The sequence below is a fragment of the Ambystoma mexicanum genome, chromosome 1p (assembly GCF_040938575.1).
Source record: "Ambystoma mexicanum isolate Mex_15411 chromosome 1p, UKY_AmexF1_1, whole genome shotgun sequence".
Taxonomy (NCBI): Eukaryota; Metazoa; Chordata; class Amphibia; order Caudata; family Ambystomatidae; genus Ambystoma; species Ambystoma mexicanum.
In genome coordinates this window covers 811290110-811303046 of record NC_090921.1, presented here as the reverse complement: position 1 = coordinate 811303046, position 12937 = coordinate 811290110, and the positions used below count along the sequence as shown (strand labels likewise).

Sequence of the window (12937 nt, the reverse complement as noted above, 5' to 3'; positions counted from 1 at the left end):
ACATAAAGGAGTCCTCCCCTCTGACAACACCCACAGAGGTACACAGTTTCCTGGGGATGGCAACCTATTGCAGGAGGTTCATCCCCAACCTGGCAACAATGTCCCAGCCTCTCAGGGAGTTCACCAGGTTGAACACCAAATGGAACTGGAACTCTGAATGCCAGGAGGCGTTTGAGCGAATCAAGACGTCATCGGAAACAACAATGGCATATTATGACCCAACGTTGACGGCTGAGCTATATGTTGATGCTAGCCCCGTCGGCTTTGGGGCTATCCTCGTTCAACTATCACGGATAGGCAAAACAAAGCCCATCGCATATGCCTCCCGAGCACTCACGCCCACTGAACAGTGATACTCACACATCGAGAAGGAGGCCATAGCGGTGCTCTGGGGCTGCCGCCATTTCCACATTTACCTCGATGGACGAAAATTCAGGGCCTACACAGATCACAAGCCACTCATCTCAATCTTCACAGGGTCATCAGCACACCCTCTGGCCAGAATTGGGAAGTGGCTGCTCCACATTCAGCAGTATGAGTTCAAGTTGGCCTACCAAGCGGGCACAGACAATCCGGCGGATTTCCTATCCAGGAACCCAAGGGCTGCGACCTTGGGGCAAGTGAGTGAAGCAGAGGAAACGGAGGAGCACATATGCCAAATCATTCACACCATGAAGCCCAAGGCAGTCGGCATCGAAGACATTATGGAGGCCACGCACACTAACCCTTACTGTGACATAGTCAAGAACACTATCATATCAGGTGATTGGAAATCCTTCCTCTGCCATGTACATAACTGCACGCCAGCGGCCAGAGACTTCCTTACTGGCATATTCCGAGTACGACAGGAATTGTCTGTCACCAGCGAAGGGTCATCCTGAGGGGAACCTGCATTGTGATCCCCAGCAGCCTGCATAGCAGGATTGTGGCGCTGGCACACGAAGGCCACCAGGGAATGGTCAAGACAAAGGTCAGAATACGACACAGGGTGTGGTTTCCTCACATTGACACCAAGGTAGAGCAAGTCATTACATCCTGCCACCCTTGCCAAATCACAGGATCACCTCCAAACCTTGAACCTAAACATTCGGCGGAGCGTGGGTTATCGAGGTGCGATGCCATCAGCATCGACTTCTGCACACTACAGGAAGGAACATACTGCTTGTGGCCATTGACGACCACTCACGATACCTGCACTCGAGAAGATGTTTGGAACACATGGCCTGCCAAAACGCATCAGGGGACGGAGCTCATGAAATACCTGGACGATTTGCACATCAAACATCACCACATCACGCCCCAGTGGCCACAGGCGAATGGCGATGTGGAGAGATTCATGTAGACAATCAAAAAAAGTGCTAAGCATATCCAGGGCTCAAAACAGCCCCTGGAGAGTGGATCTATACAGATTTCTACGGAACTACAGGGTGACGCCCCACAGCTCCACCAACTTACCCCCGGAGGACCTCATGTATGGGACATTGGTAAACTCAACCATACCATACCACCCAAGCAGAGGAGTAGACACCTTCGATAGCAACCGCACTCAACGAAGGAGAGTGGCAGCAAACAAACACATGAGCATCCGGAGGCATGCAAGAAGGTCGGGACACAAGGTCAGCAACCACGTATTGGTGCTGCGAAACCCCACAAAGTCCAAGCTTGAAACACGGTATGACTGCCTACCGTGGACAGTGACCCGAACGGAAGGAACGATGGTGACAGTGGCAAGAGGGCAACAGACGAGTGCCGGGAATGCTTTGTGGTTCATGAGGGTGCCCCAGCAAATGTGGACTGATGGACACAGACAGTCCCAGGCTGAGGCAGAGATGCCACCAGATGTTTTGAGTCACCGGAGCGAGGGAGAAGCGACCCCGAGTGGAGAGCCAGAGGAGCAACCAGAAGGACCAGAGGGGGCACCTGGCCCTGAGACAGCTCCCCGGCAAAATCCCAGCCGGTATGACCTAAGGGCAGCCCCGAAGGCTTCAGAGAGGCTAAGAGACTATGAGTGGTGAAATTACAAGGTGGAGAGTGCAGAACTGTGCCGGACTAGATTTGCACAGGAAAGTTGGTGATGTTGTTTGATGTGGTTCTGTATTCATGTGTTGGTGTGTTTGGTTGGAATAAAGGAGGAATGTTACATACGCCTCACGTCCCGCATGCGTGGCGACGTGAGGTGCATATTTAATAAAGGGCCCGCCCTGCCGAAGGCAGGCAGTTCTGGGCACGAGCCAGAGCAAACGTGTCGCGTCCTTTGTTGGCTCCTCTGTAGGGCCCCTGACACAGGCCCTGATCATCTCTCCCTACGCTGACTGCACTGGCAGGGAGGAACACAACGATGTGTGCACCATTAAGCCATAGCTCCCAACCTTTTTTGTCACCTAGGCGGGTGGAAACACCCGATTTTCTTTTTGGCGGATGAGAGGCCCATTGAAGTGAATGGGCGTATGAGGGACTTGGTGGGTGTTTTCTCTGCTTTGAAGGTGGGTGACACCCGCCAAAAGCGGGTGAGTTGAGAGCTATGTTAAGCTGCCTCCCCAACATAAGTCTTTTACCTATGTTGCACTGAAATCATTCTTTCCATTCGTATTTTATATGATTGTATGATCAGATATGTGCTCCTGAGATTAAAAAAACTGCACCAACTGAAACTGCCCCAAAAAGCGCATACTTGCCAATCATACAGATTTAGGCAGTAGGCTATTGCTTTTTAAGCAGTCCTACCGCCAACAGATTTGGGTGACAGATCCTACTGCTTTTTACAGTGGCAGGTAATGTATGTGACTCTAAGGCAGGCTGCAGGACAAAGCATGCAACACAGTAATTTGTCTGTCTGTACAGTGGTCTTGTAGGTGATTACTTTGATTGGGCTCAGACCAAGCCATTGACCTGACAGCTAAATGACTCTGTCCTGCACTCTTGCCGGTACAAACCTTAGGTGAACCACCAGTGAAGACAAGTGGTAGAGTGTAACGCCATCACACAGCATCTGCCTATCAGACTGATGGAGGTATTAGTCTCCATGCCATTCAGTGTTCAACTTGCACTGCAGGAATACATATGAATTGCACAGACTGCTGCTACAGAACAGTGGCAAATGTTGCTTACCAGCTCTGTGTGATTACCTTCTGTGAAGTTAGGTAATTGAATTTGGTGTTAACCTACCGTTCAGAATTATACATTTTTAATATTTGAACATCTTTCCATGTTATGCTGTTTGATGGGTTGTGTATTTTAGAATGCTTCAATTGTGCTAACAATGTATGTTTTGTTTTTTCTTGTGATATCATTGTTATGCGAATTATTATTTTTGAAACTTGAAAAATCCTACATCTTTTTGGTCACAGAATGTTGGCAAGTATGAAAACGTATTTACTATTTGAATTAGAAAACCACCAGATCATTGCATTTATGTTACCCTATACAGTTTTTTCCAACTGAGGCACTTTCGGCCCACACAACATTTTGATGGGCCCTTTTCCCTAGTATCTTTTGCCCGCCCTGCCTTCATGAGTAAGTACTGAGACGAAGAAGAATGCCAGTAATGAAGATTATCGCTAAGTAAGATATGTAAATACAAATATGTGTTTGTGCATTACGCTCGTTAACAGAAATCTATATATGTTTCACTAGATCCTATGTATTTATTTTGAATGACTAGTTGTTAAAAAAAAGTCCTTCGTCTGTGTCGATACTGGGATGTGCTCATTGAAGACACAAAACTACATTTCCCACAATCCTCAAGTCGAAGCAGGAAAAGAAGCTGTAGATTGGCATAGGCAGACAGAGTCGGAAGCGGTGTGCAGTTGCAGCAGAAGAATACGTTTGCAGTGCCACTGCCATCAGCGATCATGAACGTAGTGTTGGCGGTAAAGCAATATGTGTCCAAGATGATAGAGGAGAGTGGGCCAGGCATGAAGGTGCTGCTCATGGACAAGGAGACGGTGAGAAAGCATGCCCACCCTCAACCTTACCCGTACAGTGTTAAACAGGACAAAACACCATCCCTATCAATTGTATACACAAAGTCCTGTACTTGTGTCATTCCATTGTACGTGCGGAGCCCTTCAGCCCGCGGTGCACGTAGACCTGCACCCTGCTCCTCCATAGTACACTCAGAGGATCGAATGTACCACCACAGCACATGATTTGAACACTGCCCATGCTACAGCCGTGCACCATCCACTGCCCAAGGTGGAGCTTTGCACCAGCTGATGGTACGTACACAGCCCTGCACTATCCCCAGCGATAGCTCTCAGCCCTGCACCTGATGCCAAGTCCTGCATACCCCCACCCCTCCCCCCACACACAGCCAATAGTATGCACATAGCTCTACTGCACAACCCAAGCACTAAACCACCAGAGCATTTCACCGTCCTCAGTCCACCTTGTACACATACAGTTCGACAGCTTATGGTTAGCACTAAACCCTGCACAGTCAGCAGCCCATAGTACACATAGAGCACTTAACTGATGCCAGCCCAGGGAACACACAGCCCTGCATCATCACCACATAGTACAAGGTAGCCCTCCGGGGGAGTAGCTAGACAGAAATGTCGGGGGCTAGTGGGAGGTGCTAAGGCTTCAAATGGTGTGGGAGGAGCTACCTTCAAAGACTTGATGTGTGGGTGGAGCAAGCTTACTTGTATTGGCCCCCCCCCCCCCTTGCCCAAGGGATGTTTCTGGCATCTAGTGTCAAATTGGCAGAAACTTGTGCAATTTAAATCACCTTTGGGCAGTGATATTGGCCAAAAACAAAATAGGCTTTGCAGGCAAAATGCACATGTGTAATTTTACATGCCAGGCTGAAAATGCTGTGATTCTGATGTGGTGCGTGGTTGGCTCTATCACTTGATAGATCATGTATTTGTATTTTATTAAATTTTATAAAGCGCTTTAATCCAAAGCGCTTCACATAAGAACATCAAAGATACAATAGAAGCAATATGAACAAGTCACGAGTCAAACCAACGAGAACAGTATGTTGAACAATTTGCTGAGTACATTAGATTAAGAATCTGGGTTGGGGGGTGCAGGGAGGAAGTAGTAAGAGCAGTCAGGGGGGAAGGTGAAGTAGGTGGGATTTTAAGGAAGAGCGGAAAGAAGAGTAAGAGGAGATGTGCGCGTCCACCTGCATTGTACCATAATCCAATGTAAAACTGAAAGGCGCTAAGGTTGGAATGTATTGGACGTGTCAGTGGGCAGTCAGAAGGCCGTTCCTGGGCAGCTGACTAGAAACTTTGAGCCCTGAATTTGTGCTATGCTATGGCAGTCACCTGATGTAGCATCACTTAGGCTAACATCACATACTATGGCATAGCAAGGCATAAGAGCTGGAGAAGGAATCTTTTGCATGGATATAAACAAATACTACCAACTGTGATGTATCCAAAGTGAACACGCATTGTCAAAGCCAACAGCTTTGACTTTTGTATAGGTGTTAGGCATTTTCTAAGCACTGACATCATATGCCCTCGTGTACACATAGTTTACCAGCATTTCCTGGCTTTTAGGTGACACCTTAGCAAACTAAAAAGGTGGTTCTCAGTTGTTATTGAGTGGTCTGTTGGGCAAGGTAGGTAACAATGATCACCCCAAAACTATTCTACCTCACATCCTAACTAATGACACATCTCGCCACACAACTCCAGAACCCAAACAACACAGGTTACAATGGAACGTTCACATCCGAAGTTACGTATTTGCACTAAATGTTCTAAACATTTCACTACCCCGCCAGAGATACACCAACACAGCTCCCCACACTCCTTCAGAACCACTCTGACATACACCAAAGAAAAACACACTAAAATGTACATTAGCAACTTGGTGCTCACATTAAACAGTGTTATGACATTTTACAAAATATCTTAAACTTCCACACTACAGCAAGCTATATCTTTTCACATCTGTGTCCATCAGCATTGGCTGTCCTGCTTGAGTGAGATGATTTCGTGTTTCCATGTACGCATTCCTTTCATAGTTTGTTTTTGGGTAATCAATCTAGTGTGTGTATCCTGTGCGTGCTGAGTAAATCCTGTAGGGGCTTTTTGTGGGGTACAAAAAAGCCCGAGCAGTGCTTTGTTTTGGGGGACTGAAGTCCTGCTTCACTTTTATTACAGTCCTTACCCCACCTCTTTAGATCATGAAGCTCCAAGAAACTGTGAAAATGAGTACTATACAAAACACAGTAACCGCAGAGCAAAGAGTTTCACTCGTTCTCCTGTGGGGCAGTACTCTGGGCGCCCCAAAAAACGTGCTGATTGGCAGCACAGAGGAGGTAAATAATGTTGCTTCTGCTGCAGTCTGATGATACACTAGAATCTCTGGTGCACCAAATGACCGACGAGACTCTACATCTGCCTATAAAATCAAGTGAGTGGGACTGAGAGAGGGCCAATGCAACAACAATGTAATGTGGCTATGTGATGGCCCATGTGACGTTGGCAGGAAAGCACATAGGGACACCATTTTGTTCCTAAAATCATTAAATATACCCCATCGCAACAAAGTCTTTTTTTGTTGAATAGTGTGAACTTAACCACTTCTAAGGATGCCAATTTTTGCAGTTAAGTCACAGCGAGAATAAAATATTTGCACAGGAGCACACACTTTGGATAGGCAGGGAAGCTAGGATTTTAACCCAATCTGCAATTGGGGAACTTTACCACATCTCATCTGGGTGCTACTTGATGCAAATATTTAAGTTTCGGCGTTCAAGGGCTACAACAATATTATCTTATAGAGTTAATTAAGAAATACATAAATTGCATAGCAAAGCAAACCGATAGTATGTAAATCCTTATGAAAACATGAAGCCAAACAAATATCTAAACTTGAGTTTCCACACCCTGTATGGAAAACTACAAGTCCCATAATGCAAATTAATGTGCGTCTAAAAAAAGTCTCCTGTTTTACACCACTGTTTTAAATGTATCCCAGAAAAGTGGGGTACATCAATAATTATACCCAGTTATAAGAAAGGGGACCTTAAAGATCCTAACAATTACCGTCCCATCTCTTTAATTGATATTATCGTATCGCAAAAATACTTGCAATCCTAGTCCTACATGACCTACACAAATTCATAGCACAGCACAATATTTTGTCTAGATTCCAAATATGTTTTAGGAGGGAGATGGGTACAACGCTAAACGCTGCTGTCCTCAGCCTTCGCTACTGTAGTGAGAGACCTGCTTTGGAAGAAAATGGCAGACACTGGCATCCCGGGGCTCTTGATCTTTTGGATCGCCTATTCTACAGCATATAAAGTTAGGATTACCAAAGAGGGTGTAACAACTAAGCCTATAAAAACACACATAGGCCTGAAACAAGGGTGTAACTTAGCTGCAACACTTTTTAATTTGTACTTATGCGACCTAGAGAAGCAATGGCAAAGCATGGGTATAAACCCAGTGAGGATGGGAGCGTTGCGAATGTACTGGCTAGCATTCGCCGATGATATTATACTATTAGATTCGACTCAAGCTGGATTACAAGCCAAACTTCACATGTTCGAGACATATGCCTATGCTCACAGCCTAACCCGTTTTGCATCCAAAACGAGTACGCTAGTATTTAACGCAGGAAAGAAATTGAAGACTTATAAATGGAAAATCGGAGGTGAGGCAATCCGCCAGATGCCAGAAATAGTATACTTAGGCTATTATCTAAGCTCAAACTCCTCTGCTAAATTGTGGAAAGACAGACTCCACCAGAAAAGGCGTCCTCTGGCTTGCCAGTTAAAGCTAATTTTTGCCAAATACTGTTGATTTCTCCCTAACTCCCCAGCACGACTTTCTAATAATGAAAGTCCATGGTGTATTAATTTATAGCTTAGACATGTGTCTGATCGATCTAAGCCATGTACTAGAAACCATACAGGGGTCCTTAATTAAAAGTGCTTTGCACTTAGCTCTTTTCATCCCAAACTTCTTTATTCGCCACGAATTCGGCCTAATTTCGCTCTCATGTATGGCGATCTTTGACGAATTACGCAAAAATGTTGAACCGCCCTAATAATTCAGTCTATAAAGATCTGCAGGAGATAATGGAATCAAAAAGTGTTGAATCTCTCAACAAATTTCAAAGACGGATGCAGATGACATTAGCGGCTCTTTCTGTTACTAACGATGACCTATGTTACCGACCAGCTTTTGTAAAGAAGAAATTGTGAGAGGGATTAGCTAACTACAATAGAACAGCTGAGTACGCTAAATTTACGCACAGAAGATTGCTGTGTTGTTTATATTTAACTATGTTTCCTTGCATGCAGACACGCATGTATTTTATACGTTTCAAGCTTAATCAATTTCACACACGCGAGCGTTGCGAGTACTGGGAAAACTCATTGACAGGCTTGCGACAGGTGAAATTTCTATTTGCTATTTGCTCAGAACCACCTGGTATTAGGATGTCCTCAATTCAGAACACCTTGCACAAAACTATTGTTAAGATTTGTTAATCCAGACTTCGATGAGTGCTTATAATTTTTGTGGGAAAGGCTGATGGTAGGGAACCATAATCCTTTAACTTTTGGGTTGGTAGGTCTGCTAAGGCTCATTGAGGACTCTCTGTCGTTAACTGTATAAATGTGTTTTACTTGGAGGAAATTCTCTAAAACATGTATCTTATGTTGCTCATAAGGAAAAATATGAATACTATGTATCGTATTTCCTTGATGTAATAGTACTTGATACTTAGTAATGCCAGTTCCTATGGTTTAAAACATATTTTTTTGGCCTGTGTAAATACATCGTATCCACTTCTTGTAATGCTTTGATAATTAGAAACGGCCCTTGTGAAATGTAAAATATTGTAGGAAAGTCAAAGAATGACAATAGTTGTATCATAGAATGTAATGTTTAATGATTTTTATTTTTGGTTTTATGAAGAATTTTAACAAATAACTAGATGTAAATGTATGTTATCTTGTAAAAATGTTTATTAACCATAAACAAATAAAAAAAAATATCATTAGGATGTGTTGTAGCTAAACAGAAAACCTTTTGACACAATCATCAAATGTAATGCTAAACAATACCAATTTCATATAAATATAATTAAAATCCTATAGTCACGCCAAAAAACAATTCAGCTGTAATTTCCACTAGGAATCTCTTAAAATATAATGAACATTTATATTTTTTTTAAACGTTGGCTCTAAAAAGTATACTAAACTGCAACCAAACTCAACTGTAGCTAATCTTAATGCATGCTGATTTTCATTTCTCATTCACTGCCACAGGTCGTCTGCATTTTTAAGAATCTAACATAATGAATAAAACGGTTCCTATATAGGTACTGAGGGCTATTTACCGCCCTAAAATAAAAGTATAAATGTGTTTGTGTTTTATCCTAACTTGCAGTACCTTGCTTCATACATTTTCTTTTTTTTTGTAAATGTTTTTATTATTTGTATTAACAACAATCAACACACAAAAACAATCCAACAGTTTGTCATATTTATCAGGCGTTTGACACAATACTGCAAGTTAACCACTGCTCTCCCTTAACCCTCCCCCAACTCGAGCCTACTCTCCCACACCTTGCACTGTGGTGTACTCCAGAGGTTCACTACCCTTTGTATCTCTAGAGGAGTTCTGTTCATTTGGCCAATCCTGTGTAGACCACATACAGTGTAGCTATTAAGTGTCTTCAAGCCATCAGAGTTTCCGTTTCCTCCCCCCCTATTGGTCGCCTCATACCATAACGCTGTTTCCGCCTCTGCCCATTTCAGGAGGTCCTGCCACCACACCTCTATTCTGGGCCTGTGGCTCGCCTTCCACCCCATGGCAATTCTACGCTTGGCCAGTATGTAGGCTAGATCCTTGAGTTTGCTTACAAGGCTCAGGTTGCAAGGTCTCGTGAAGCCCCCTACCATACATGCCCACACTGATTCCACGTCTAGCTGGATTCCTTTCTCGGCTAATCGTTGGGTGATTTTGCCCCAAAATTTCCCAATCTCCGGGCATGCCCAGAACATGTGCACCAGCCCAGCATTCACCTCCCCACATTTAGGGCTGGCTTGTGTTCCTGTGTTTTTAAATCTAGCGACCCTCTGAGGGGTCGTGTATGCTCTGTGGGTTACGTATAGTTGGATCTGCTTCAACCTTGTGTTCCTGGACACTTTTTGTGTGGTATCTTTGGGCCCTCTCTGTGGGATGTTTTTACCCATGCATCCGAGCCCTACCTCAAAACTGTGCAGTACTGACATGGAAAACATCATGATGGCCAGAGCTTCCCAGAAAATGCACAGGGAAATGCATGAAGAATAGGCTGCCACTCATTTTTGCTGATGTTATGGGCACAGAAGGGCACTGCCTAAAACCACCATTGGACTACCCACACAGTAGTCTGAAACCATTGGGAATGGCAATGCTGATTGCCAAAAGCAACCTAGAATTGTGGGGAATTCATTTTCTTAAATCCCAAAAATGGGTGCATTACCAGTACTCACCACTATCAGAAAGCCGGCGTTTTAAAACAACACCAGACTTTTTTCTTTTTCGTGTAAAACTGAATAAATGAACCCAAAGCAGGCCAAAGAAAGACTTACTGACAGGTGGATCCAATGTAAAGTTATATTCTGAAGTGACTTGAAGGTTTATACAAGACTGGCTGAGCTGTGGATTTCAGCAGTTTAAGTAAATTTGGACTGAAAGACAGTAAAAACCTAAATGTTTAAAAGAAATGAGTGACCTACTTTTGAGTGTCACATAGGTTGCAATTGTTTAAATGTCATAGTTTTAAACTTAGAATCAGCATTCTAGCTGCATATGTAAAATGGTTAGTTTTATTTGAATGCAGAAAACTGGGTAACTAAAAGTGACATTAGCTGGGGCCTGGCTTAAGGAACTGAATTCTGCCCACCAGCTACCCCCGACAGGAGTTGAGACTTGCACAACAGCTGTGTTCCCAGGCCTACCTGCCTTTTGCTGTTCCCACCAAAAGGGATATGACACTTCTCTGATTGGATTATCAAGGGACTGCTAGAGACTAAACATAGGACCCAGGCAGAGGGTGTATTGAAGTGGCCATAAATGGCTTCCTCTTGAACAATGGGCCTTCCAGGGCCCAGGCAGATGGTTTATTATGGGGGCCGTAAAAGTGGCTTCCTCCTGGAAGAAAAGGGGAGGAGCACTGCCTGTGAGAGCAAGCTGGCTTGGCAGAACTGGAAAAACCAGAAATTCAACCTTGTGCTGGGGGGAAACCACACCCCTTTGGAGCCAGAATATGGTTTCAGAAAAAGATGAATACCTCATAGTACGGACTTGTCATGATTATTTAAATGATACCATAATTCTTGTGATTTTTCTGCCCACATTTTAAGAGGTTTTTAGAGCCAGTGGCATGATCTGGGGGCAAACTAGCAGTTAAGAGGGTATTACTTAAAATGTCTGCATGTGAAAAGTCTGATACTTCATCAATTAATGCCTGCATGCCTTGCACACATTTGGGTAAATTTGAGTAAGAATCTGATATTGGTAACTTGACCAAAAAGTGAAATATGTTGCCATTTCTGAATGCAAGCTCCCAGGAAGAGCATATTTGGACAGGGTATACCTCCTGTGATATGTGATGGGTGCATGTAATTTTAAACAAATGTGTACCTGTGCAAATATGTCTTTTGGGTCAAAATATAGATTGTGTGTAATTTGACAGGGGTGGGTTCTCTGTACCATAAACAGACCTCATCATGATGACACTTCATTTCATTCCCCCAATCAAGGGGAAGAGGAGGAAGTGGCCAATGACAAGTGGAGAGGGGTAGGGCCTAGGAAGCTAGCCTTTCCACCCATTTTCAAAACACATAAAAGCAGACAGTCAGGACAGATAGGGACATTCAATTCCATTTGCTGCGGAGCATGCTGCCGGACCATACAACATCCAGAGATCCAGACTTCAAATCCATCAATCTCCAGAATCCAGAGAGGCTAGACCAGCAGAGCAGAGCTGACCCAGACCGCTGTTAGCAGAACCAGAGAGCTGACCCAGATCACTGTGAAGAGACCCAGACCAGACCGGAGTCCAGCCCAAAACCTGACAAGATCCGTGGCGAGGCCTAATTCAAAAATATATTGTGAGTACCTAGCAGAACTGTGCAGAACCAATCTCTTAGTTAAAATAATATAATTCATCTATTTTAATCTAAGTAGAAATGCCTAAAAGCTGTCACCTGTCATTTGTAGCTGCTAGCTGTCACTTGTCACTTTGAATTCCTATTCCATACACTTTTGCCGCAATCGCGAAAAACGCACTCGCGAATTTTGCCGCGATTGTCGATTTGGCCCAATTTCTTTACTTGTAAAAAGACAGCTGCTGTTGCCTGAACTACTAAATTTCGTTTGCCTCTTAAGAACCATCCCTGAATCATTGCTAGAGTGAGCCTGGACTAATATTAACTAGATACCACTCACCCTGAACCTCTAGAGGGAATTAAAAGCATTTTAGCATATTTTTCACTTCATTGCCAGCACATATAAAAGCTTTTTAGCACATTTTCCAATATATTGCTATCACATATAAAAGCATTTTGGGCCTGTGTTTCAAACTTCTGTAGTCTAAGCTTGCTGGGGTGAACTGAATTACATTTGATTGCATTTCTGAGAACTGTGTGCTTTCCTTCCATTTCCTTGCATTGCATAAAGGGGGGAGGGGATTGCCAGAGAAAAGTGATTACATTGTTTTGTTGAAGTCATATTGAGTATTTCTATACTGCATTTCATTCATTCAACCTTGCATTTCCTTGAACCCTATAAAGCATCCTCTACCACATTATTCTTCTGTCCCTATTTACCAGTGTTGCTATCTTATCCATCCTATAACCACTCATCATTGATTATAAAGAAGTGTGCTAGTGCCGGACTATCCATTATTGATTACTGCTCAGATTAAGTGTGATATCCAATTATTAATTTATTATAAAGTGTGATAT

General features: G+C 43.7%; 1 protein-coding gene across 1 annotated transcript in view; it reads left to right on the top strand.

Moving 5' to 3' along the window:
- Positions 1-3733: 3733 nt before the first annotated feature.
- VPS45 (vacuolar protein sorting 45 homolog) overlaps positions 3734-12937 on the top strand; it is a 527429-nt gene continuing 518225 nt past the window's right edge. The window contains exon 1 of the mRNA XM_069652302.1: positions 3734-3944. Within this exon, the coding sequence (XP_069508403.1) occupies positions 3852-3944 (93 nt within the window). The 5' untranslated portion in view covers positions 3734-3851. The remainder of the gene's footprint in view (positions 3945-12937) is intronic.